Raw genomic sequence first — 25,918 nt, 5'->3', positions numbered from 1 at the left:
TTATAAATTCTACACGCACGCTGGATTTTTAAAACTTCGCAAAAAATTGACGTAACAGCATGCGCTGAGAACGAATTCTCTGCGGTTTGCATTTTGCATATGCTTCTGTTTAGTGCACTCTCTTGTTATCATGATATGTGCAACTGGATACAGCGACGATAAATTATGAAATATAAAACGATTTACCTAACATTATAAAATATTTACTAATTTATAAGTACACGTACTAAATATATAACATAAATCCACGTCTAGCTCATAGAGCTTGCAGATAATCCAGAGAAATAATAAATTTAGCGAGTTGTTAGCGCGGTGTCGTTTTCCGACAATAAAATTAGCGCACGATCGTTGATAACAGTGGCGTGTGCGGCGGATACTGGCTATTATATCAAAATGCAATTAAGCCCGTTTCATTCACCAGCTCGGAATTCGATTTATTATGATGTTTAACGCGGAACATCGTCGCAATTAACGGTATAAGCTCAGCAAGTCTTCTATTTTCTATAATGCTGCATGTTATGGAAAGTGTGTTATCAGGTGTTTACCACGCGACTCTTCCCGATTGTGTTTGGTGATTTATTGTGCGACCGTGTACCGAATTTAAATTACATGTAGACGCATCCAGAATGGAATATCGACATGTACGGATTTTGGGGGGAGATTTCATTGTATTTTGGGAAGACATGTCTCATGCTTCTCTATGTTTCATGTATGCGGAAAGGAATTGGGTGAGACACGATATATATATATATATATATGTACATAAACATACATATATATATATATATATATATATTTTGTGCACGAATAGATGTTATATTATAGAGGTCATTTGTGTTTAAAGTGTTTTAACAATATTTCTATATATAAGTAATATCCGATAATGTAATAGAGTAGTATTATTAGTTAAAAAATAAATAAAATGTATAACGATATATGTTATTATATTTGATTAATAAGAAGAATACGATTAACTTAAGCCATCAAAAAGATAAAAAATACAATCGTCGCGTATTAAATGCAATTAGGTGTTACACTCGTGACGCGTTAAAATATCTGTCATTTTTTTGCAATACAATTTTGTATGATTACTATTGATTTTCTCAGTGTAATGTAATTTTCATGAAAATATGTCAATATATAATATCTATCTAATTTTTTGCACAAGTATTGATTAATAAATACACGACAATTTATCCGTTTATTTTAGAATAAAAATAATTACAATATAACAAATATTTATTCTAAAGTGTGAAAAAATAATCTGAGAAATTTTTTAAATAAAAACTGTTATTTACGTTATTCAAATGTTTCATACACATATTTATTTATATTCGAAGAATTTTTATAAATTTCTGTATGGCAATATATAAAATATTTTTTTTACAATTTAAAATATAAATTTAAAAAATAAAAAAAAATACATCGCTAATTAATCGCTAATTTATGTAATTGTAGCAGTTTTATTTATTTAACATCAAATAATCAAAAAAATTCTTATTAATTTTGAATGAATTTTAATTGAATAACGTATCAAAATAAAAGAAAAAAATGAAACATTTTGAAAACAGTAAAATAGCTTTAAAATAAATATTTTAATTTTATAAAAATGCATTACAAAACTTCGATTTGAATAGGTATAAAAAAATAGTTAAAAAATGTTGAAAAATATTGTGTTGTGATAATCTTTTTCTATTCTTTGAAAAAATCTCTTGGAAATTTATTTTAAAAATTAAAAACATTAAACAAAATCGAGATTTCTTCAATTTTGAAGTAAAATATTTTCTTAATTGTTTTATGTAAAGCAACGACTGAATCAGATGATGGACGAACATCACCTTTCGTGAAAAAACGTCATGTCCTCTGGAATTTCAACGGCATTCGGCTGTTTCCGCATATCGGTTTTCGATTGCAGCTACGAATTTCTGCGATCCCGGGTTTCTCGCGGGAGAACGGGAAGTAATTTGGAGCAAACAATATCCGGACCTGCATAGGCCATGTAACAAATTGAATTTCGAGTATTACGTCTATTTGCCGAATGCCTATCGCGATATGCTTCCACCGCGGTACGCGGTAATCATTTACAAGTAGCTTTCGAGTAATACGAAGGCTGAGACAAGTGAGCAAAAAGTGGATGTTCGCGAAGTTCCTTTCTGTTTCGTTTCATGAGATGAGTAACTCAATGTTCGATAACAATTTTACATCGATTGATTGTCCGTCGACCGACTGTCGCGAGAAATAAATGTTGATTTAGTGCTAGATTGCATATTTTTATGTTTATTTGTTTTTTCTTGAATATATATATATAAAAACTATCAGTAAAGTATACATTTTTGTGTAAACGTAAAATTTCTGTTGCGAGCGTTTAAACAAAAGTTTTTATAATTTATAATCAGTTAATTTTTAATGTTAGACTTTTTTAGTTCATTCGAACATTTTTTAATGTAATCCACATTAAACACTCTGATGTTGAAGATTAAAAATACAGGAGACAAATTGCAATTATAATTCACCGTGAATTTTCGCAGGACTGTTTCTCTCTGAAAATAAATTTATCCGACGATTGAACTACTAACAATCCAATTCGATAATAATTAGCTGAATTTTCTCGGAAGAAATAATTATTTCTTCCGAAGAAATTCAGCCCGATAATTGCGTGACCGATCTGCTTATTGAGCTTTCGCAACAGCTTTAAAGCCACTTCGCAACATTAAAAGGCTTTCACGGCAAGGACTCTATTGCGAAACTAGCCGTAAAACGTAGACAAGTTATTTTACTGAGAAAAAGGAAACGACAATGTTAAGATGCACCTTTACTGCTCCTTTAATGAGTGTAATATAAACGAAACGTCAACGATTACTCAGCAAGAACAACGGACGTTAAAGTGAGAAGGTATTATCGCGTGCCTTTGGCAGAAAATAATATATAGCTTTTAATAATAATCGTCGTGATGATGAGCGTCTTGCTGATCATCGCTTCGGTGGCTGTTGTGCACTTTGGCGTGAAATCCGTCCTTGCCCGCGCGATACTTCACCGTTCTGATATTGCCGTCTGGTTCCTTCACAGTATATTCCCCGAACACCTCCGTGCCTGCAAAACGTCGGCGTGCGAGTTATTTGTCTTGTGCTGGCCCCACGCAAAGCTGGCACATTTGGGACACGCGTTATCGTTCTTTTTTATGGAGACGAATTGAGATTTACACGAATGCGACGGAATATAAAGCGCTTCCGCCCTTTTCAGAAATGCGTTATTTATATTTCATCGATAAAAAATTCTATTATATTTTGATTGTAGATAAAAATAAAGTGCTTAGAGCGCAATATGTCAAAAATGTTTCATTGAATACTACACTTTTCTCTGAATTTATTATTAAAAAAATAGAATTGCGCTTACAAATCTAATAAATTTTAATAGTCAATTTGTATCTAAGCAAAGTAAGAAATAGCAAACGCATAGAGATTGTAAATACAAATAATTTTGTTTAGAACCAAACCACACTCTACAACGTTTTTTAATTAAACGTTTTAAATTTAACTTCACATTCTTATTTTATGTATTTTTTTTTGTATAATATATAAATTTTATGTATATTTTATATAGTCAATATTGAAATGCAAAAACATATCTCTCATGAAACATTAAATAGACATGATTAAGCGAGATTTATTTATCAAGTGTAATAATTAATAACTCACAATTTATAATCCGATGTACATGCATTTGCGCACACTCGTTCAAGCTCAATCGAATTGCGGATATTTCTTCCATTAAAGTATAAACTTTTCATAATCCACGATGTAATAGTTAAAGCGTATTTTAACGCACATTGTTAAATTTAGATTATGACCTCGCTATAAAACAACGTAACCGAGATTTGTAATTGGCCTTAGTTAGACTAATTAGTTTCGCGTTAGCGACGATGAGAACGGCGCGCTCACGGTTGCTCACAGAGAAAGCCCTTCTATCAATAGCTGCTATCTAAGCTTTATATGGTTATAAACTTTTCAGCCGGCGCGCGTCTATCCCGGCCTTTGAAGGCGGGAATACTCAAGCGTGGTTTTTTTAGCAGCACTTTTATCGTTCCTAACTTTTCTCTCGGCGTGTTGCTACGAAATCTCCCGCTCCAGTTAAAACTTGACGACGCTCGATGATTTCGTTTTATATAGAAAAAATCGCGTTTTGTAGAAATACCATTACGAAATTATAGAAAACTGGGCCACTGAAAATGTGATGTCTCTAAAATTATTATTTTATAATTAAATTTTTTTATTCTAATTTAGTTTTTTTTATTTTATGTTAATTTTAGAATTTTTATGTTATTTTAAGAAAATTTATTTACAAAGTTTGGTTTTTGTATTATAATTATTACATAATGAGATTGATTTATTATGAGTTTAAAATTGGTGGTAAAGTATTTATCAAAAAATGTTGCTCAAATAAATAATGAGAAAATAACTACACAAGTATAATTCGTTGTACATTTTCGCTACAACAAGATAAATCTTTTTATTTTTATAAAATGCAGCGTTATAAAATCGTTGAAAAGAATGCAAGTATTATTTATAATATTCCGAATAATATTTCAATTCTCTCTTATCCCTTTAAAATCATTTTCGGAGCTGTAAACGTCGTCAATAAAATATTCTTAACGTTCGATAAAGTGTGTGTAAGTTAAGTCAAACGAATTACCGTGTCGCGGCTTTTCATTAGGTATTCCAAGAGCAACATTATAAAATTGCTCAAGCAAAGGTCACGTTGCCACTTTTATTCGCACAATCAGTCTGTCCTACGTTCACCCTGGTACATTTGTCAGCTTTTTCTCCCTCAGAGCCCGACATCGCGATTCCGCGTACGTAAGTAGGTTATTCTTATTCTTGCCGCTCGCGGTATACGTACGGGAAGACAAGTGGGATCTCCCTAAAGCAGCGGGAGATTAATCTCCATTCAAACAACGCGCAACCTTACCATCCCGGTGTTCCTTTTGACCGTGATAATCGCCCGTATGGTGATCCTCGACCCCGTATGAAAAGGCATAATGCGGATGAGCGACGTAGTCCTCATGATGGTGTCCGTGATCGTCATCCCAGGTGACTTCGCGCTCCTTGCCCGCCACCGGCCCATGGAAATGCTGGAAAGAGTGTGCGTGTCCGTCCGGCGTCGCATTGATCAAAAGCAGGGTCGAAAGTGCGAATACGAATAGGACGAGCTGACAAGAAACATGATCTCGTTAATCAAATTCACTTACGAGTTTCACGTAGAATAAAATTTTAAGCACGCTAGAATATAAACATATTGAAATAGTAGAAGAGTTCATGTGTGTTGCTGGTAAACAAAAAACAAAGCAATTTAAATAGAATTCTCGAAAGAAAGTAAAGATGAGAAAAACTTATTGTTTGTTACAAAAATTATAACGGCGAGTATCGGTTGACAGAAGATAGGAAACATTACGTCGGTGAGTTACGTTGGAGAGACAAGAAAACAAGTAAAAAGTCTACAAATAGATGATTTATTAGAAGTTAAAGCTCATGATAAAGGAAATAGGTTTTCATATAAAAAAAAAGAGAAACTACACAGATGAGAGATGATAGATGTAAGAAAAATATGAAGTTATTCTTTCTTTTATCGAGAACTCCGTTAAAGAATATAAAATGTGGATATTATTTCAATACTCCAAGTTAAATACAATATCTTATTAAATGAGCTGCAAATTAAAATGTAATTAAAATTTCTTTGCGTTAAGAGAAAATTGAAAATACTTGCGTTTATATTTTACTCCCTTTGAGAATGAAATGCATTTCATTAATCTCCTGCATCTTCGTCATTGTTTACTTAATTGCATTAAATAACTCTGTTATTACACTTTTTGTCAATTTTTGTCTGAGAAGAATTAATTTAGTCTCGCCGGAAATTTTGAAATAAAAGGAAACGTGCGATCTCTAGTCTTACATACGTGCAGTAAAAGTACAATAAAAAGTAGATTTGTTCCAATCTTGATCGCGAGAACTAATCAAATTCCGCTTCAGTTTATCCAATTACTCGCAATTTCCACATTTCGTTCGTTCCTTTCCTCAGCAATTTTCCACTAATTTTAATCCACGAAAACTGAATTGTGGTTTCATGTTGTCGGTTCACACATTAATCTGAATGAATTGATGAATCTTTAACATCGAAAGTTAATTTTAACGATGTGTATTTCAAGTTTATCGAAACAAAGAAATCTTTTACATTATTCTACGTTAAATTCGACATTAGATTTCGTCGAGAAACTGGAATACGGAGAAATTCCAGTGCGACTCTCTCGGACATGCCTGATTTTTATTGCGCAACGATCGAAATATGCTGACCCACAGACTTTAACGCCTCTTTAGAAAAGAGTGCTAAAGTTGGCTGCTATCCGAAGGTGATAAGTAAGATAATCGCGCGATGTGCACTCACTTCGAAAGCCATTGCACCAATTAGGGTCGTAGATCGTCCCCTTTTTCGCAAACTTCTCATCGATCCGCGTGACTCGCGATTGTTCCAAAAACTACGCGATTCGCCCGTCACCATTGTTCCTTTTATAGGATCCGCTTTTCGAGTTTCCTCTCTGCTTAATTCTTCTTTGGATCCATGCCCGAGAGTTCGGCTAAGCGTTTCCCGCACCCCCCTGCTCGCGCGGACGTTGCAAAACACAATTATTCAACCGATCCGGCCAGCGCAAAAAGCGCGGCGCGGTGTGCTCGTTCGAGCGCGCATCGGCCAATCCCAGACTAATGGAGCCGTGGCTCGTTGCGGAAGAGGAGTTACGAAAAAATGGATCGCCGGACACTCGTTCCGTTTCTTTCGCCCCGCGTGACACGCGCTCATCGATCGGAATGGCGTGCACGCGCGCGCGCGCGCGATCGATGGGGCATCGAACGGCAGCGTCACGCGCGACGACGCTCGCGTCGACCGAGATACTGGATTTTCTTCCGGCCGACTTCAAAAAACATCGCCTCCTACGGTCCATTTCTCTTAATGCGTCCCCTTACGCAAGCTCCCATTTGATATACCGCGGAGTCAAATCGACATAGATAATGGGGAAACGGCATCGAGACAAAGAAACCGATTGTAGCTGTCGCTTTCGGATCAACGGATAGCTAAAATCGCTTTATCGTAATTTGACAGCGCGGATTGTTTACGTCAGCAGCATGGGTGGCATATTGATGGCAAATTTCAACTGATCGCGCTGCAATAACAGTCTGTAATAATAGCTCACGCAGTGAATGATAGTGTTCCGTTGAATTATTTTCAAAAGCAAAGTTAGAAATTTGCAATTTGACAAATCCTGCCTAATATTTCGAACCAGTCCGGACAATTTTAACGGAATTTCCCTGATTTTCGTTTGAAAAAACCCTCCACCTTGTTCTACGTTCTATTAGATTTCGTGGAGAAATTCAAACGTTGAAAAATTCCAGTGAGGTGCTCTTCGCTGCACGGAAATGAAATAGAGAAATGCGGAAAAAATTTGCAAAACGCTATGTACTACCGAGTGGTCCTCGCTTATATTAACAAAAAATGAAAGACTTCATTCGCTCTTTCGTACTACAGAGGAATAGCGCGGAATGGAAAGGTGTGTGGAACGGCGGGAGGGAGGGAGGGAGCGCGAAAGGGGGATGGAGACGACGAGAGGACGGATTCTGGCACACGATGTGCTGGAGCGGCGGAAGTGCTCGAAGAGGCGCTCAAGGTTTTGAGTTATGACACTTTTTGAGTCGAGGAGTCGCATTGTGAATGGCGCATCCGGGGTCCGAGGCGTAATATCCCACCTCGATCTCAGAGAGAGCCAGGCGGCGATAAATCTGCCTTAAATAAGATTTGCCGACGACATTCCGGCGAAATAAAAGGAACGTCGTGGATGACATCGTGCGGCGGGGCTCTGCAAGATGCCGGCCGGTTTGTTATACCACTCCGACTTCCGACCGGCTGACGCGCCTCTCGCCCGCCGGTTCATGCCGAAGTTAATGAGTAGCCTGAAGTGTCTCCGTCTTCGTCCTAATTGCGAGCACGCTGCAGCAACAGCAGCGCGGCAGCTTCTTCGCGCCCTCAATTTCTCGTCTACCGTGATGACTCTTGCCGCTCGTATAAGGAAAATGACGGAGCGCCGCGCCACCGAGTCCTCTTTTTACGGCCCTTTACGCTGAAAGTTTATATTCGCTTACCTCCGACGAGTAAATTGTGATATAAGCGAGTGATAATGCGAGCGATATTAAGAGAGAGCGCTATCCTCACGGTAATTATGATAAAATGCAGCTACATTGGATATAGTATCTCAAACAGCATTACAAATTATAAAGTGTTGTTATTAATTTATGAGGGTGAGACAAGAAGTTTCAGAAAAGTTATTATGACAAATTATGTATTTATAAAAAGTCATGTAATAGTTTACTTTTTGTACATAATCGCCATGTTTTCCAATTTCACTTTTTTTCAGCGATTCGGTAGCTTTAAAATTTTTAAAAAAATGTTTCGTTAAGGGATTATTTAGCTGTTTACCGTAATTGTAAATTAATCAGCATTAAAAATGTGTCTTATTTTTTATACAGTCTCGATTGTAGTACTATAAAACTACGCAAAAACGGTGAAGGATGTGTAAAAAATGTGATAAAAGGCTTTTTTAAAAATAATGAATAATAATGAGTTTAAAGCCGCGATGCATAAAAGATAACTTTTCAAATCCAGCATTATTTTTTCGTGAAATCGAAAAGCTGTCAGATCGCTGAAAGAAGTGTGCTGAAAAACATTATGCAGAAAAATGAGCTATTGTTAAAATTTTTATAGTAAATCATGTTTTTCTTTTTTAAATAACGAAATAACTTTCCAGCAATTTTTGTGTCTCACTCTCTATCAAATATCCGTTTGAACGAAAAATGAAGTTGACGATAATGTCGATATTTTATGCGAGATGTAGCATTGTGATGTAATTCAGCGATATAATTCCATGACACCGCATGATCAGTGAAGATCTCGTCCGCCGACCATGATAATTGTCATTTCATTTTGCGGACAATTATCGGCGTATCTTCGGTGCGAACACGTCAGTCGCACTCACGTGTGCAATCCCCAGACAAATTTTGTAAATTCAGCGAGCGCGCGCGCGCGCGCGCGTGTATCGCACGGGCCATCGAGACCACTCTATGAAATGCAATCCGTGTTTTCGTCCGCGTCCCATGGGACAGGCGCTCGCGACACGAGACAGTTCACGCACAGGACAAATTGGCTGACGCGTAACGTTAGACGATAAATCACGATATTTCATTTCATTTTACTCCCTCCGCCCCGCCCCGAGAAAATCCATCGTTCGTGCGTCTGCGTTCGCAGCTGTGTAACTCCATCTTTTCGCTTTCCTCATTAGCGCACGAGCTCATGTCGCGCGTGTGCACGCGCGAAACAATGACCATTCATTCGCGGTTCACTTAACGAACTATTCTCTTACCTGTTCACAAGATTTGAATTTTATGACGCCTTTTAATAAGCCGTCGACTGTTATCGACAGTATTATTAATGACCATCGGTCGTGCCTGTGCGCGGAAACTGGGCGTAGAGGTGTATTAGTATTTTAATAATGTTTTAATGAACGCGTATTCGCGCGCGACGTCGAAACGATCAAGGAATAATGATATACTCAGTGAGACACTTTCGAACGAGCAGCGTTACTATCGTGTCATAAAATGTAGATATGAAAATTGCGATAATTGCAATGTAAAAAAATTTCTGGAAAATTATTCAAAATGAGTATTTATCGTAGAAATTTTAATAATAGCTCATTTCTATGTGTGATCATATTTTTCAACATACATTCTGGCAACTTTTTCATTCTTCGGAAAAATATCTTTTGCTACAAAATTATCCAGTTGTACACTGCAGCTTTTTAAGCATGATTAAAAAATGTTTTACCATATTCCTTACACATTTCAGATCTCTCAAATGTTCTTTGAATGCATGGCCTGATGATGTCAAGTTGAAATTGCATAGAGGACGGAATAAGACATCTTTTTAATTAAACAATTTTCCGACCTTTTCTTCGAAAAAATCGAAAAGTCGGAGCGCTGGAAAAAGTGAATAGAAAAACACGATTATATAAAAAAATAAGATATTGTTTAAATTTTTATAATAAATAATTATTATGCTCCAGAAAATTTTGACTCACTTTTGTATCATCAGCGCACGTTAGATATTTAGGAAAATATCAATTACAAAAGTGCTAATTATTGAAGTTACGCAAATAAATTTACAATTTTAATCAAATTAGCAATCACGTTGCACAGGATTTCGCCAATACGAGTTTGTGTATCAAACGCACGCGTTTCTCGTCGAAGCTGCTGAACGACAAAGCGATATACAGAAGCCGATAAATGCGTGCCGATGTTAAACGGCACGAAGCCGCTAAGAGACTCCCCTCGGGATAAATCGCGGAGATTAGCGCTCGCGTTCATCGTCCGCGTGCAACGCGACGCCGAGATTCCACCTTTTATTCGCGGTCGCGCACGCGCCAAGGCATCGCAACTATTCCACACGATGGTGTAACTGCAATCGAGTGTCTCCGGGATAAATTCCAAGGAAATTGTTCCGCCCAGAGAAAGACGAATAGTTCTGTTTGTCCGCGAATTTCGAGCCACCCTTGCCGCCAGCGACTCTCTCCGTCGTCGTCGTCTCCGTCGCGCTCTCGAGGACGCTCGTCCATTTATGGGTCAGGATCTCCGCTTCAACGTCAGCCGTAGACATAACGCGATGCAGCGTCGCGCGACTCGCCGCGACCCGCCTCCTTGACCCCTATTCGCGGCCCGGAATCCCAAAACAACCGAAGCATCCTCGTACGCCGCGAAATTGCCGGCAGAATTTGCCGCAAACTTTTCGTGTAATTGCGCGCGGAGATAGAAGCACGCCGAGAAGCGGATGGAGACGGAAGGGTGCACGGAGAGCCATCCACACAGAATGCGGGCGGAGGATGCTGAGAAACACGAAGAGAAACGCGAAAATTCGATGGAAATATCGCGGAAAGACGCAGCGATTCGCAGAACGAATACCTCCGCGCGGGCATGCGCGTGCTCGAATCAAAAGCTCTGCACAAATTACCTGTGTGTTTCGCTAGCTAGGTGTTTGCATATTTTGCGACAGCTCTGTTTGCCTCGCTTTGCGCTAACGAAAGAGCTACGAGTACGAAATATTACCATAAATCTGTGTGAAAGGTTTTTCACAAAAATATTATATAATATTCATGCATGATAATCGTCTGTATTACCAATTGCACTGCAATTAATTATTTGTAAAAGAGTTTGTTTGAATACTTGATAAAATTGAACATATTTAATAAAAAAGTAAAAGCTTTTTGCTGTTACTTAAAGATACCTGGAAAATTCGCCGTGTTATTGCAGAATGAAAACATATACATATTTCTTTGATCACTAAACATACTATCATTATATAATTATATTACGTTTTCTTCTACACATACACTTGACATTTAATTAAGTAATTATATTTACTTTTAAAAAAATTTATCTAGACTAGAATATAAAATCTATTTGTCAAATATTCACGGGATCCAAATACTCGCTTTACATTATTAGAGAGAATTCAAGCCATAGACGATTACTCAATTAAACAAAATCTACAATTATAATCCACGGTTTTATAATAATATTGATTTGCCGAAAAACAGCCATATAATATCTTTCGAAGTTTGAATAAAGATGAAGAGAAGAATAAACTGCGGCTAACGATGGAATGTCAATTGAGCTTTGAAGATTTCCGCGTAAGTTCATCCTAGTGCTGTTTCCGGAAAGTTTACCCCGAATAATCTGGCGATATTTGTACCGAGACGCTCTCACTAATGACCGGAAACATTTTCCGGGACATTGCTAATTTTCCAAGTGTCTCGATTACGGCCTGATGGCACCGTCTGAGGTCACGCTGGGCCAGTTGGGTTAATTGGTTTTCACAGCGCCGCCACTAAAGTTAATGTAAGTCAAGGTATACCCCCGTCGTGGATTACCAACCCTTGTAAACAGCACCCTCAGTGCGATTCGATGGCGCGAAAGGTTAATACCCGATGGCGACGACCGGCGTTGATATCTCGGCTGCTTCCCCGAAAGCACCGCCTAAACTGGGGCCGTTATCCGATTCGCATCGTCCCGCCTTAATTGCGGCTCGTTTGCCGCCCATGCCGCTATCTCCGCGCCTGTTTCTTATATTAATTACTTTCAGAAGAGTAACGCGCATGGGGAGGGGCAAGGTGGCAAGCGCATGATTGATCGGCGAACTGCGAGGTGCCACTGCGAGCATTGGTAGAACGAAATTTGCATTTTCTTTTGCCGGCGGCGAGAGATTGAATTTATGATTTACTTACGTGCAGTCGAGATAAGACCGTCATGATTATTTTAATTTACACTCTGCGACTTTATTTATTACTCGCGCTTTTAACACTATGATCTCGTAAGCTGGAACGTATCAGTAAGAAGTGAAATTAGAATTAAAATCTATCAGACATGCAAAGAAAATGTAACATATTCGAAAGATAGATATATTTGTTACATTGTAGTTTAATCTCTTGGAGCATAAAACAAAAATGTTAAAGATTAATCGTAGAATTTTCACAGATTTCTTATTAAAAAATATGTACTTATCATCAAAATGAAAACAATAGTTGATTTTTTTATATAATAATAATGTTGATTGTACACTTTTTCTAGTGGTTTGACAGCTTTTTAATTTTTCCAAAAAGATTTTACGGTGGGAAAAATTTTCCAGTTATTACCGCGAATTCTCAAACCTGTCGTTATTAAAAAAGTGTCTTACCACAATCCAGATCTGACGCCATCAAATTACTATGTATTCAGACCATTAAAAAAAGATCGGAGAGAATCTGGCTGTATGAAGAATGTGATAAGACGCTTTTCTAATGATAACAAGCTTAGCGCTATGGTGCATAACTAATTTTTCCATCAAAAGATTTTCTTTCGTGGAATCAAATAGCTGCTGGACTGCTAAAAATGATTATATAAAAAAGTAAACTATTGCTTGAATTTTTATAATAAATATTTAACTTTTTTAACGATAATTTTGCAGATATTTCTTAATGTATATATATATATATATATATGCAGAGATGTATTTTAATATTTCCTTCAAAAATCTATTAACAATGATGATTGAACGCAATTGCGTCGTTTAAGAAATTGATTTTTTAAATTTCCAATTTTATACAGCTTATTTTTATCGCTTGACCGTCAATCTCTCCGTTTCCATTTTTATGAGTAATGAAAGCGCTGCCTACGCCGATGTCATCATTTCGTTTTATGCGCCAATAATTTTCTGACGGACGCCTTAATCTCTCTCGGGGTAGTAAATTAAACATTGTAAATCCATTCCGTTGCCGTAATTCGCTGAATCTCGAAATCCTGCGGGACGGAGAGGAGAGAGAGAGAGAGAGAGAGCGAGAGAGGGAAGGGGAGGGGAGGGGGGTCCCCGCCACTGTAATAACTGTCAGGATTTCTCAGGCATTATACAACCGTGTCGGAATAATGAATGACGAGGCTCTCCCGTTGGATCGTTCGCGAGGCTGCATCTTCCGTCGCAGTTACACGCGGCCCTTTAAAGCGCAGCGAAGTGCACTGGACGACTCTTCGAAACTGTCGAAGAGTACGTATGCATGAACGAACTTGGGGGCGCGCAGCCCGCGGCAGCCACATATTTATCCATCAGGCTTCCACCCCTTCGACGACCGCAGCGCGGCAAGGCCGCCTCGGATATGTATATGTATATACACGCATATTCTACAAGATTCCAGCAAGTTTCGTACGTTCGGGGATCCGTTGCACGGGGGAGCAATTAGGATTCCTTTTAAACAAGTAGCTGCAAGAATGAAACTAATTTCCCTCCGACTTCCACGTATGCAGTGGCATTCCCGAAGCGGTATTCCATTGTTCGCCGATCTACCCATTCTTCGACGAAATGTGCGAGATAAACGAATTTAACATAATGTCTGGAGTGATTAAAGGGGAAAAAGAGCGCCGGATAATTTCTTGACGAACATATTTGTTCGACAGAAATGCGAATGCGGAAATGCGCTTTTAATTCTATAATATTCTATCGCTCGGTATTTTACTTTCCCATTCTTCGGTGAAATATGCTGAAAAAAAAACAAGTTAACACCGGTGGTGAGTGATTAAAGCTGGAGGAAGCTCCCGCGAATTCGTTGACAAACATATTTATTCAGTAGAAATGCAATATATTTTTTAATTCTATATTTATCGTTTGTTCCTCCACTTCCATATTCTTCGATAAAGTGCGCGAAATAAACGAATCTGATATAATGTTGGTATCGGATAATTAAAGTGAGCGCGAGCTAATACGTTGGCACATATATTTGTTCAGTAGAAACGTAAATAGTTTTTTAACTCTGTATGTATTACCTGGTATTCTGGTTTCCGATTCTTCGGCGAAATGTGCAAAATAAATTTAATTTCACGCTGGTGGTGAGTGATTAAAGCTAGAAAAAGCTCCGGCTTGTCGAACAATACATTTATTCAGCGCAGACGCAAATAATTTTTAATTCTGTCGCTTGGTATTTTATTGGCTACATGTATGTCTATAAATATATTATCAGACAAGATTTTTTCAATCCTGCAATATTTTGTATATATTAAATATCACGTATAAAACGTCATGAATTTGCTGTATAAATATTTCATACAATTTTATAAAAAAATGTATATTTTAATTAAAACATAAAGGCCGTAAGAAACTTGCAGGATAACCTGATGAACATTATTCAAGTCTGATTTTCACTTAAAAAAAACTGTCTCTCTTTCGAAACTCTTAATCACTGTGTGTATGTGTAAATGTGAGTTTAAGTGGATGTGTGTATGTATGATCGCAGTGTGTGAGCTCAGATCCGTGGGTTTGCTAAGCCCAAATGACTGTGCGGTTCAGTCATTCCTGCGGATAAAAAAAAATGTATAAAAGTTTCCTGCGAACTGGTGACGTCTAAGCAGATATATCAAGCCTGTCAAGAAATTAATCGATAAAAGTGGTCATACATATAACATATAGAAAAGTTTTCCCCTTGGACAGAGCAAAGATTTAAATTTGTAATGAACTTTTCGGACTTTCTCATTTTGCGACGTGAGTAAACTTACGTTCGCCGAATATGAAACAAACTTTGTCGGTCCACTACAATTACGATAATTTATTGATTCTCCAGCGCGAGAGGGATATAACGCGCTCGTACTATCGATTTTCAGTATGTCTAATGCCATACCGCTTTGCGTTGACGACGTAATCATGTCAATGGAATGCATTGTTCCCATTTCAAGTGAAGAAACATCTATCGAGTTCCACGTTGTTCTAATTGCCGCGGATATACGTCACGAGGCAATATCAATCGCGCCCGTCGTACGTACGTACACACGTCGACGATATACGACGACGAGATCGATCGCTAAGCTCGCGCGTGTCTCACAGCGAGTCGTTTCACCGAGGGTTATTCCGAGGTCCACGTCTCCGCAACGTGTAATTGGTTTACGCTCGCAAAATCGCAAACATACCGCCCGTCGCGCGCGCCCTTAAACCCGTCCTGAGGAAGGATTCGCTCAGCCAAAAGAGGGAGGGAGGGGGGGGGGGAGAGAGAGAGAGAGAAAGAGATTTATATATATATATATATATATATATACTTGCCCAAGATGCAATTTCATGACGGTTCTCCGTGCAGAGCGAATCGTAATTGCGCCTTAATTAACCGCGTGTAATTTAAAGGATGTCGCTGATAGTCGCGCGTACCAAGCAGAGATGGAATACACTGCTGTTTGTAAATCCGGTTCTGCATCGATTTTGATAAAAATTTTTGTAATAATGTATTGCATTTTATACCTAAGATTTTTATATATACACACACGTGTACATCTAAATTAATTGATATAATTAAATTAATATAGAATAGTAGCAGAATTATTAGAGGCAGTCACAGATACTCATTACAAGAACTGGATTAGGCGTGTGTCGCCTTATAAAAGTGTTGACAATAGCACAGCATATATTTGAAAATCAAAAAGTATATCAAAGTAAGACAAGAATAAGGATGAGACCAAGACTAAGTTTTTATCATCAAAGCAATTATGATAAACAAATTCCAAGAAGAAGCTTAAAAGGAACTTGACGACGATCCCAACTAGTTGTCCCAGCTGAGCAAATGACCTACTTTGTTAGCTATAGTCGCGATCATTCCTTTGTTCGTTTGTACGAATGTTGCCATTTGATTCTCCAAACCCCAAAGCAATTGCTGATTGAGAACTCGTGTGTTGACTTTCATTACTATTGCTGCTTATAAGAGCTCCAATATGTCAAATATGTAGGTCTGTTTTTTTATTCAGTCACAAAAGAGTGAGCAAATTATTGTTTACAAAAAGCTTATAAATTATCGATATTTTTGCTAAGAAAAAATTCACTCAAGTTGATCAGAGAATCTATCATGAAAAGAATGAAAGTTTTGGAATACTTTCATGCATCGGTTTTCTTACTTATACATATTGCGTAAACAGTTTTCTAATAAATTTTCATATTCGATTAATGTCTCAGTGAAGAATACTAAAAAGATTTGAAGCTTTAATTTGAAGACTTTGATATAATTTTTTTCTCGTACGCTTATGACTTGCGCATAAAAAATACTTTAATTGTCGGGAATGAGAAGAAACTCAATTCCGTAAGACGGCTAATTTTGGAAATTAGGGATCGTGTTAATAAATTTTGGCGAAGGAAGTTTCGTGATTCCACGCTCGGCTGGCTATTCCCCGGTGGCAGGCAAGTGTATCGGCGTGGCGTTCAAGGCGAACGTCGTCAAGCGTCGGTCGAGTATTCGACCATCTATCCGACGTCCTCAGGGTAATTCGAACTATCCGAGCAGCCGCGCCGTTAACCACCTGGCCGTATATGCATTCACCTTCGCCGGCTAGCAATGGTGCTCGGTTGACGATGGCGGGGGAGGTGGCCGGTGGGTGCCGGAGGGCAGGACCGGCGTCGCCGACCTGCAGGGACTCCGTCAATTCATATGCAAATGCGAAAGCTCCCGCGGCCTGAGCCATTGTTCGCCTGCCGGAGTTCCAGTGTCCCCGGGCTTGACTTACTACGCGAATTTCCGGAAAACTCTAACGCGAGGTACCCGTGTAATTGATACTCACCCTCTCGCCGCCGGCGGCGAGCCGGTCAGCAAGTTCCTCCTCTCTGCCCTTGGTTTAACTCCCCCGGCAGGAAGATTTGAAGAAAGGTGAGAGAATGACGGAGGAGAAGAGAAACGAGAGGAATCGTCGAAAGAGATGTGCGGTCTTCTTTTGTTACGATTATAAGTTGGCTCGGCAATTTTGTAGCGGAGCGCGTAATGTCAAGCTATAAATTACTCGTTCCATTACGTTTTACTAGATTCATTGCCATTTTATTGAATTTAAGTTAGACGTTATTTTTTCTAATTATTATTGTCAAAATATTAAGAGTATTTGTATGCGTTTCGCGTTGGCTAGCAGATTTTAATCTAGTATTGGCAGTGTTTTATTGGCACTATTAAAGATAAAAAAAATCTCTTTTATTTTGTATCTCATTCGAATTTTTTATATATGTATAATCTATATCAAAATCATATGTCTTGTCGTACTTTAATTTATTACATATTTCGTCGAAAAGTCTCTTATTGAATAAAATGGCATTCTAAAAATTTAATCAGTTAATCTTCTCAAAAGAAACGTCTGGATTCTCTTTCTTTCTCTGTCGAGAAATCAGTTCTCGCATCTCGTATGTTCCCATTATTCGCGCTTCGAAGGAAGACAGGAGAAAAAGAAGCGGAAAGGAACGGGCTGGCGAAGGGAATGATGGAGGAAGTACGCGTGCGATCGCCTTTGTCGCCTCTCGGCACGGCCATTGTCGCTCCTTTGCATCGTTTAATGGTTCTCCGGGTTCCTTTGAGCGTGGCTGGTCGTCGCTTTGCACGACGATCGGATGCAGCGGAAAGGACGGAAAAAGCGCCCAAGGGGACGGCGCGGTTTGTCGATCCGGCGCGACGGATATCCCGGCCGTATATATCGATCGCAGCCGGCGCCTCCTCGAGGATGCCGGCGCACGATGTTTACCGCACACTTTAAAGTTAAAGCGTAAACTTTAATGACGCTTATGAACACTGATAAAATTACTCCCCGCGAATTTTCATGGCGACTCTCAGTAAGCATATTTTATTCTGCCAATTTTAGATTGCCGCTTGCGACATATTTTCAAATTTTTCGCACGGCTAAACGCAAAAGCAGTTTTTCAATCAATTATTTTGATAAACAAAACATAGAAAAACATGTCGAAGAAAAAAAGTCCTCTTTCACCTGTTAATTTATGAAATGCGAGTGAAAAGAGCACGAGCTCAGCCAACTCGCTTTCAATCTCAATAGTGCACGCGACGCCATTTCTAATTATGTACGTACTACCGAGCTTATTCGCGGCTCTTCACATTTCCGCCCGCGCTACAATATTCTGTCGAGCGGGATATAACGTATATATATGTACATCAGTATAAATGATAATAAAAACGAGGATCTCGCCCTCGCGGGAAATGGACAAAACCACTTCGTGACTGCGAAATATGCGGCGTGACACACTGCGCTTTTACAGAGCAGTTCGGGGCGCTCGCGCGCGTCGCGGCAAAAGCTTTTTACGCAATCTGCGGGACTGTAATTGGGATTACGTCGCGATCATTCAGTCACCTGAGCTTAATGCGAACTCCGCCGTCTAACGACGTTTCGTTCCGTTCAGCGAATACGAGATGCGACGTGCACATACTCTCGCAGTTGGCTAGTGGGTAGAAAAATGCATGGAGAAAGTGATTCCTTGCGTCTTTTCCCGAAGACATCGTGCTTACTCACTGTATTAAAAGAGATCGTCAGATTTCTTCCCTATCTTGATTTTCTATTGTGCATTATGTTCTGCAACTATTTTGCAGCTGTTATTAAATTTGCGTTGAAAAGAAGAAATAAAAAAACAACTATTTAAGCAATGTCATTACAACAATAATTTTTAGAGCATTTAAATAAAAAAATATGTTTAATATTCCTTTGCATTGCGCCAAATTGTTTGTTCTTTATGAATATATGTATTATTTTTATCGTTTGACAAGAGATACAAGTTTATAGATAAATATATTTTTGTTTATTTTTATCGGAATTTATTTTATTCATAATCAACCATGTTAATTATATTTTAATGCGTGATAGCTACGGTTCAACAAGCTAATTTCATATTTACGTGCATTCCGTACTTATTATGTTAATTTATGGAGACGTAACGTAAATTAGGCTATGAGTAGCATTTGCATTAGCCAACAACATAGGAGGATTTCAGTTACGCATAATGTGTTGTTTACAACACTAATTCATGTCAGATCAAAATACAAATCTGTATTTTTCACTGACAGATAGGTAATCGTTTTGCTTATTCTGAAACAAGTTTCAATAATATTAATTAATATTTAATTAATATAAACAGAACGATCAAATTAATGAACAGAAGAGAGCAAGTTCCAGTTAAAATTTTACTAAGCTAATAATTATCATTAAAAATATATGACTTCTGCTTTTAATTAAATTTTCACAAAATTGAACGTATGATGATTTATGTACAATAATGTTGCAGAATATCAGATGTTAATAACGTTATAGTAGTGCAATAGATTTTGTTGCTCTTTTGTCACAGACAGAAATTCAGTTGCATTAATTGTCGTGTTTGGTTCGATACGCATACAGGAAAACGTATAATTTTGTCTGGCCGATCTCAATTAAAAGCTGTCTGATCGCAAAAATATAATTATTGATTACGCGGTGAACGTATTCTGTTTATCTGGATTAAACGCGATGGGTATGGTTGTAGCTGTCAAATATGTTACAAATTTCAGGCCGCTTTAGACGATCTGTAATTTGCAACGCAGAATTTGTACATACAAACCCATTTATACATACAAAATACAAAACACTGATGTATATGTGTGTGTGTTGCCGCGTTAAATTATACGTATATAGAATTCCAATTCGAGTTCCGTTGTAAGTTATAGATCTCAAATGAAGCAAGGCATATTTCAGGGAGTACATACACTCTTAAAAGCATTATGAAGAATCTTTCAGCAAAAGTTTCATCATACATATACAGAACGTGACAAGTTTCCGCGACGGTGGGGCACAATTTCGAACGAATTCATCCGATTCAAATCGATTTTGGATTAAATGCGCGACAACGGAAAAGTTTTATCAGCAGCGAGGATTATTTCTGCCGGACCGCCGTGCCAGTAATAGCTTCATCATACCGGGGATAATTGCGTTGCGACGGTGTATAATTAGAGCGTATTCTGTCCCGCGAATGTATGCTACGTGGTTTTCGTCGGAAACGTTTCACCTGCTTCGCTCTCGTGCAATTTATCGCGAACGCGACGTTCGGCTATAAACTCTGTTAATTCTACGGCATATTATCACGGACATACGAGAGACGCATCCAAGATTTGCCACCGTGACGTATTAATTATTCGCGCAACTTTCTGCTGAACGCGACTGCGATATCAGGAGCAATATATTCGATATTAGAAATTTTATTTATGCAGATTTGTCCGCAGTTCATTTATATCTGCAATTAATTAACAACAATTTACAACGTAAACAACATCAATTGTTTTTTTTACAAACTTCGTTCAGTTACCAAATGTTTATAGCGTCGAATATTTTCGTCGTCGCAATGAAGATTTACTGAAATCCGTGCTAGACACACGTTGCCGACAACCTCGTCTCTGTTCTGACAGAAGATATTCGTACGCAGCGTGTAAAAGTTTGCGCAAGTTGCTCCGACGACGAGCTGTGATATGCGCGGATAAGGAAATCGCGATGCACAAGAGAGCCCGGCTCGTGTCCGCCTTGCGCAAAACAGCTGAAGAGCGTTATTTACCTAACCCATGATCCCGGCCGACAGGAAAATATCGTAAGTTTGTTCGTCGCCCCGGGGGACACTTACGCGGATCGCGGATACTCGCGTTTTCTCTCCTACCGTCGACCCGGAGATCCGCGCGCGCGATCAAAGGGGCCTGGCAAACTCTCGTGGAATATATCCCTCGTGAGTTTCCCTTCTCTTCGCCGCGACTTCCACGGAACTATTACTTTATCGGGGATCTCCGTGTATTTGTCCCTCGAACAGTTACAGATCTGAAAATCCAACTGTTCAAGTATCCGGGTAGAGCTCGTTGTCGCAAAAGTTTAAAACGACGGCGGGTCGTGAATACACTAGACATCTAGTTTCCGTCACATCGCTTGTTATGACAGGCGAGTCGGTAAAGTCGGAATTGAACCTTCCTCCGGAGAATACCGTGACAGTACGTTTAATTGCGAAGATATTTAATATCGACGAATTGCAGGATCCTGGAAAATTAAATTAAATTAATTCCGAGAATGAATAAAAAAAAAAATTTGTTAAACTATTGCCGCTTAATGGATTTTGGAAAATCCAATTAATGTTACTTGAAGTTTAATTTTTAATATAATTCAGAGAAAAAAGTCGCGCGGTATGAGCTTTCCATGAAATTTCTTAAATTCGAGCACAAATGTTTGCAAACCTCCTCCGCATTCTTATCGCATCAATCACTTTCAACGTCTCCGAGCGAGAAAGAGCAGATAAAGAGAAAATGAAATAGACCACCGCGGTCAGCGGGACCGTCAAAAGCCGTAACTTAAATTCATTGTTCCACGAACGCGGAAATTACAGCGGTGTAAAAGATACGTCGCGCCAGTCGTCCGTCGCAAGAGCGAGTAAGCCAGGAATATATATCAGGATCAGTTCATGAGTTTTACGATTCGTTCGGGGAATACCAATCAGCCGATGAGAGTTGAAAAGTAAGGCGCTGTCGCAGTACGTTTAATTCCTCTTTCCTTTTGCCCGTTCCGAAAGCCGCGGGCTTACCGAGGTTATTAAAACAATGACAAGCACGATTTTTAATATGTTTGTGAGATTTCCCGCTTCCAGTGTGAGATAAAAAATTGCGGGGTTCGGTTGCGCCGCGCGTGCGAAAACACAGAGCGCGGATAAGAATTGCATCTGGTTTTCCAGCTTATTCCGCGAGCGCGGCTGCCGTTCGTCCGATGTCCCGGGAGCGCGGATTTCACGGAAATGAATGTAATTTCCGACATGCTCTGTGAAAGAGCGCGCGAATAGCACTTCTCAATTATTAAAGATTCGCAAAATCTAATTACTTTAAACTTTAGACGAACCGACCGTATCGCACGTGTTTCCTCATTTTCGACTCTAATTTCGATCGCACGAATGCGAGTGTATCGTGGCGAATTTTCTTCGGATTCGTGAAAAGTCACGCCGCGCCATGCGAATTAGCCGTGGCAAACGTTCGCTAGAAGGCAATACGAATTTATCGCCGGTCGGAGAAGTTTCGCGATGACTTCGGTAATTTCATTCCCGGGCGTAGCGAGTAAATTTGAGGAGGAAAAAAAAAAAGGAAAAGCACAAGCAGCTTCTGCCTCTCCCGTCGGGATTCACCTTACGAGGTTTCTCGCTTCGTTCAGCGGATCACGAGGAAAGATTGTTACTCACCATTTTTCTTCCGATCTCTTTACCGCGCGCGCGGCCGCCGGACTTCCCCGAAAAAAAGACGGGATAAAAGGGAGCTCGGCATCATTGTTCATCCGTTCGCCAACCACGACCGCTGGGAATCGTACGCGTGCACACACTCGTGCGCAAAAGAGCGGCAGGGGGGGGGGAGGAAGAGGGGAGGCGAGAAGTATTGGACGCGGGCGCATTTGCATAAGGCGAGCTTAAAACGACGGCATAAGGACGGAGGAAGGAAGGAAATGCCGATCGATCTCCCGCAACCGACGTTATTTTCGCAGTCGGTCCTGAATATTCATAAAACAATGATTTGTGCTTTATTGCCGCTGCCGCCGCCGCAGCCGCCACCGCCGGTAACGTTTCCCCGTCCGATTCATTTTCTCTTTCGGCTAGTTTTTATTCGCGGCCCCTCGCGATATTCGCTAACGATCGATCCAGCCCTCGCGACCGCGCCGCGTAAATTATGCGTCGGCGACGTTTCTGGATTATTATTGTGCAGATTGATTCGAATGTTGCAGGCGAAAATGTATTTCTAACTTATCTTATAACAGCTTTTTCTTATCTGGTAGAATCGAAATTTCTGTGTCTGTCTTTCCTTTCTGTATCGATCTTTCCAATGTAATTAATAATGTAAAACACGAAAAAAGAGTATATTTTATCAATTATCAAACGCGAATAATGGTAAGAAAGATAATTTATTTCGATGCAAAACGATTCACATGATTTTTGATTTCTAACATCTAATTCAATATAGTCGCAGTGAGATAATTTTTAAATGTCTTTTGCAAATTTGAACGAAATTTGTTTCTTATTCCTTTTATTAATTAGAAATTAAATTGGAGATTAAAATTATAAATTAGACAGATAAAAGTTGTGATCAATTGAACTAACAAAAGCTGCGCATTTTCAGTTCATCACATTTTGAATATAATTTATCTATACTTGTGATCGATTCTCTTTATAAATTAAATAGAGATAAAGGGTATATTTTATTCAGTCAATAAACTCATGAATTGTAGAGTTTTTATTACTGACTGTAATTCGGAATATTAATAGTTCAATGAAATCCTCGCCGGTAAGCGGCTTTCCGCTTGCGACTAGATTTTTTTTCTTTTTTTAATGTAAATTCACATATATGGCAGAATCGTGCTTAACAATGCGCATTGCGAATATGAAGGCAGCCCAAAGCAGCTGCTATTTCCACCGCGTTGCTCTCTCTCTCTGCATGTCATCTCATGTCGCTTCTTATACCGCACTTGACACGCTTGGTTTTATTTAGCGGGCGAAAAGGTGTCGGATGTCTTGCGCCTGTCTTAGCCGTGTTTTATGCAGGTCTATTTAAGCTCAGGGACGCGGTAAGAAGAGACGCCCGTAAACGGTGACGTCAAAGATTTACGTTAATTGTTTCGTTTGCATTCGTCGAGCGCGCATACGATAATTTGCGTCCAATTTTTCGCGGGAATCGCATTTTGTATGAATGCGATATCCATATTTTATATCGAACAAATATATGCATATGTATATACGCACCACTCTTCGAAAATGCAAAACATTTTCGAAATAAATTATACTATTAAAAATATTTGTATAAATTTGAAAGTATATACTATATATATATATTCAGATAATCAATAATTGTCTATTTTGTAGATTGGTTTAGACAATATATAAGTATTTAACTTCCTTTTTTTGTTCTTGTTAATTGCATTTTTTCTTCTCGCTCGTTTTTTGAAATTATCCATTACAAATCGTCGCTATCTATACGATCGTAGCATCAACTGGGATAAGCTTCTGCCATTGAAAGCATTGGAAAACAAATATACGTAATCAGGAGTTTTTATATGCATGAGGATTAAAGTCAATTTAATCAGCCAAGCGCCGGGCAATTATAGCGGACTTAAGCAGCAAAGAAGTTAATTTAAATCTGCACGTGTGTTTTATTTCTAAACTATTATTAAACCAATCAACCAAGTTACTATAAAAATCACCTTTTTTTTCTCTAAGTACATTGCGCTTATTTCTTTCTCAGAAACAAATCGTGCAACGCAAGTGCTTGGCATTTGCATGTGACTCCGTCATTATAAATCAATAAATTAAGTAGCTCATTTGTAATCATTTTTCATATATCGGTCGCCTTTAAGCAGAATTAGTCAAAGCGTTGGTTATTGAATTATTATCGGCGTTACCTCAACTTGTGCAAAGAGATGAGAAATGGCTATGATGAATGATCGTATGCCGATTGCCACTGGAGCGCATTGTAAGACCCGAACATTCCCTACCTCTCAGCGGGATTTAATTTTCAGCTATCCATAGAACTCGACCGTAAAACTTTCGTTGCTCCCCGTTCCCGTGATTTCTGAATAAGTTTCCAACGGTTCATATCCTCTCGCTCGATTGTCGTCGAGGCTCCTTTCGTTTTATTCTCGAGAGGTCTTATCCACGGTCGGGCTCGTTTACCGATTCAAGAGTCAGGATGGTATTCCGCATCGATGTAGATAGATCGCTTTTAACTTCCATTTCGCAGAATCTCGTAATCCCGTCGTAATTTTTAACATGTTATTACAGAATAATGCATAACATAATAACAATCTGCGAGTATCTTCTCGATCGCTACGAGAACCACTTTGCAACAATTACTTTTTTACTACCTTGGCGTGTACTTAAGCATTAAATAAACTAAATAACGTGACGTTGACGCAAAAGATAGATGAATTATTGATGTCGCTCGTTGTGTATGCATGAAAAGGTACGTATAATCGGAAAAGAATTTATTATTCAGTCCAAAATATAACTGCCATTATTTTTTACGACCTTTGTCCAGCTTTTTTATTTCTCTTTCTTTTTTTGACTTTTTAAATGATACATCTTTTCTCGATTATTTACATAGTAAACAAATGAATTATTTTTTGCGACCTTTTATTATTTTAATCTTCTTGATCATAAAATTTATTACAAGTACTTGCGATCAAAGTTATATGTGCGTGATGGAATCGCGTGTAAGAATTACTCGATCGCGCCGCTGCTATCACAAAATCTCTGATATAATCGATCAATGAACGATTTTCTGGAATAATGTATAAATGCATTTCGATTAATATCACGAATAATCCCTGTAATGACTAACCTGAATTTATGGCATATACAAGTAAATACGTACATACAAGCAAATAAGATCTGGCGAATTCGCTGATTACAAGCGATCGCTTACTATCCTTTAGCTCGCGGTAGCTCCCTATTTGTCCATACAAGCTATGTAAATGCCGAAGAACTAATTCTACATATTGCTATC

General features: G+C 38.7%; 1 protein-coding gene across 2 annotated transcripts in view; it reads right to left on the bottom strand.

The window, feature by feature from the left end:
* Positions 1-2,294: 2,294 nt before the first annotated feature.
* LOC105674929 (adult-specific cuticular protein ACP-22-like) overlaps positions 2,295-25,918 on the bottom strand; it is a 110,400-nt gene continuing 86,776 nt past the window's right edge. For both annotated transcript variants that reach the window (XM_012371617.2, XM_012371618.2), the window contains 2 exons: positions 4,966-5,206; positions 2,295-3,090 (listed from right to left, as the gene is read on the bottom strand). In XM_012371617.2, coding sequence (XP_012227040.1) covers positions 2,933-3,090; positions 4,966-5,206 — 399 coding nt within the window. In that variant the 3' untranslated portion in view covers positions 2,295-2,932. The remainder of the gene's footprint in view (positions 3,091-4,965; positions 5,207-25,918) is intronic.

This window comes from Linepithema humile, chromosome 2, assembly GCF_040581485.1.
Source record: "Linepithema humile isolate Giens D197 chromosome 2, Lhum_UNIL_v1.0, whole genome shotgun sequence".
Taxonomy (NCBI): domain Eukaryota; kingdom Metazoa; phylum Arthropoda; class Insecta; order Hymenoptera; family Formicidae; genus Linepithema; species Linepithema humile.
This window is presented reverse-complemented; position numbering and strand designations above follow the sequence as displayed.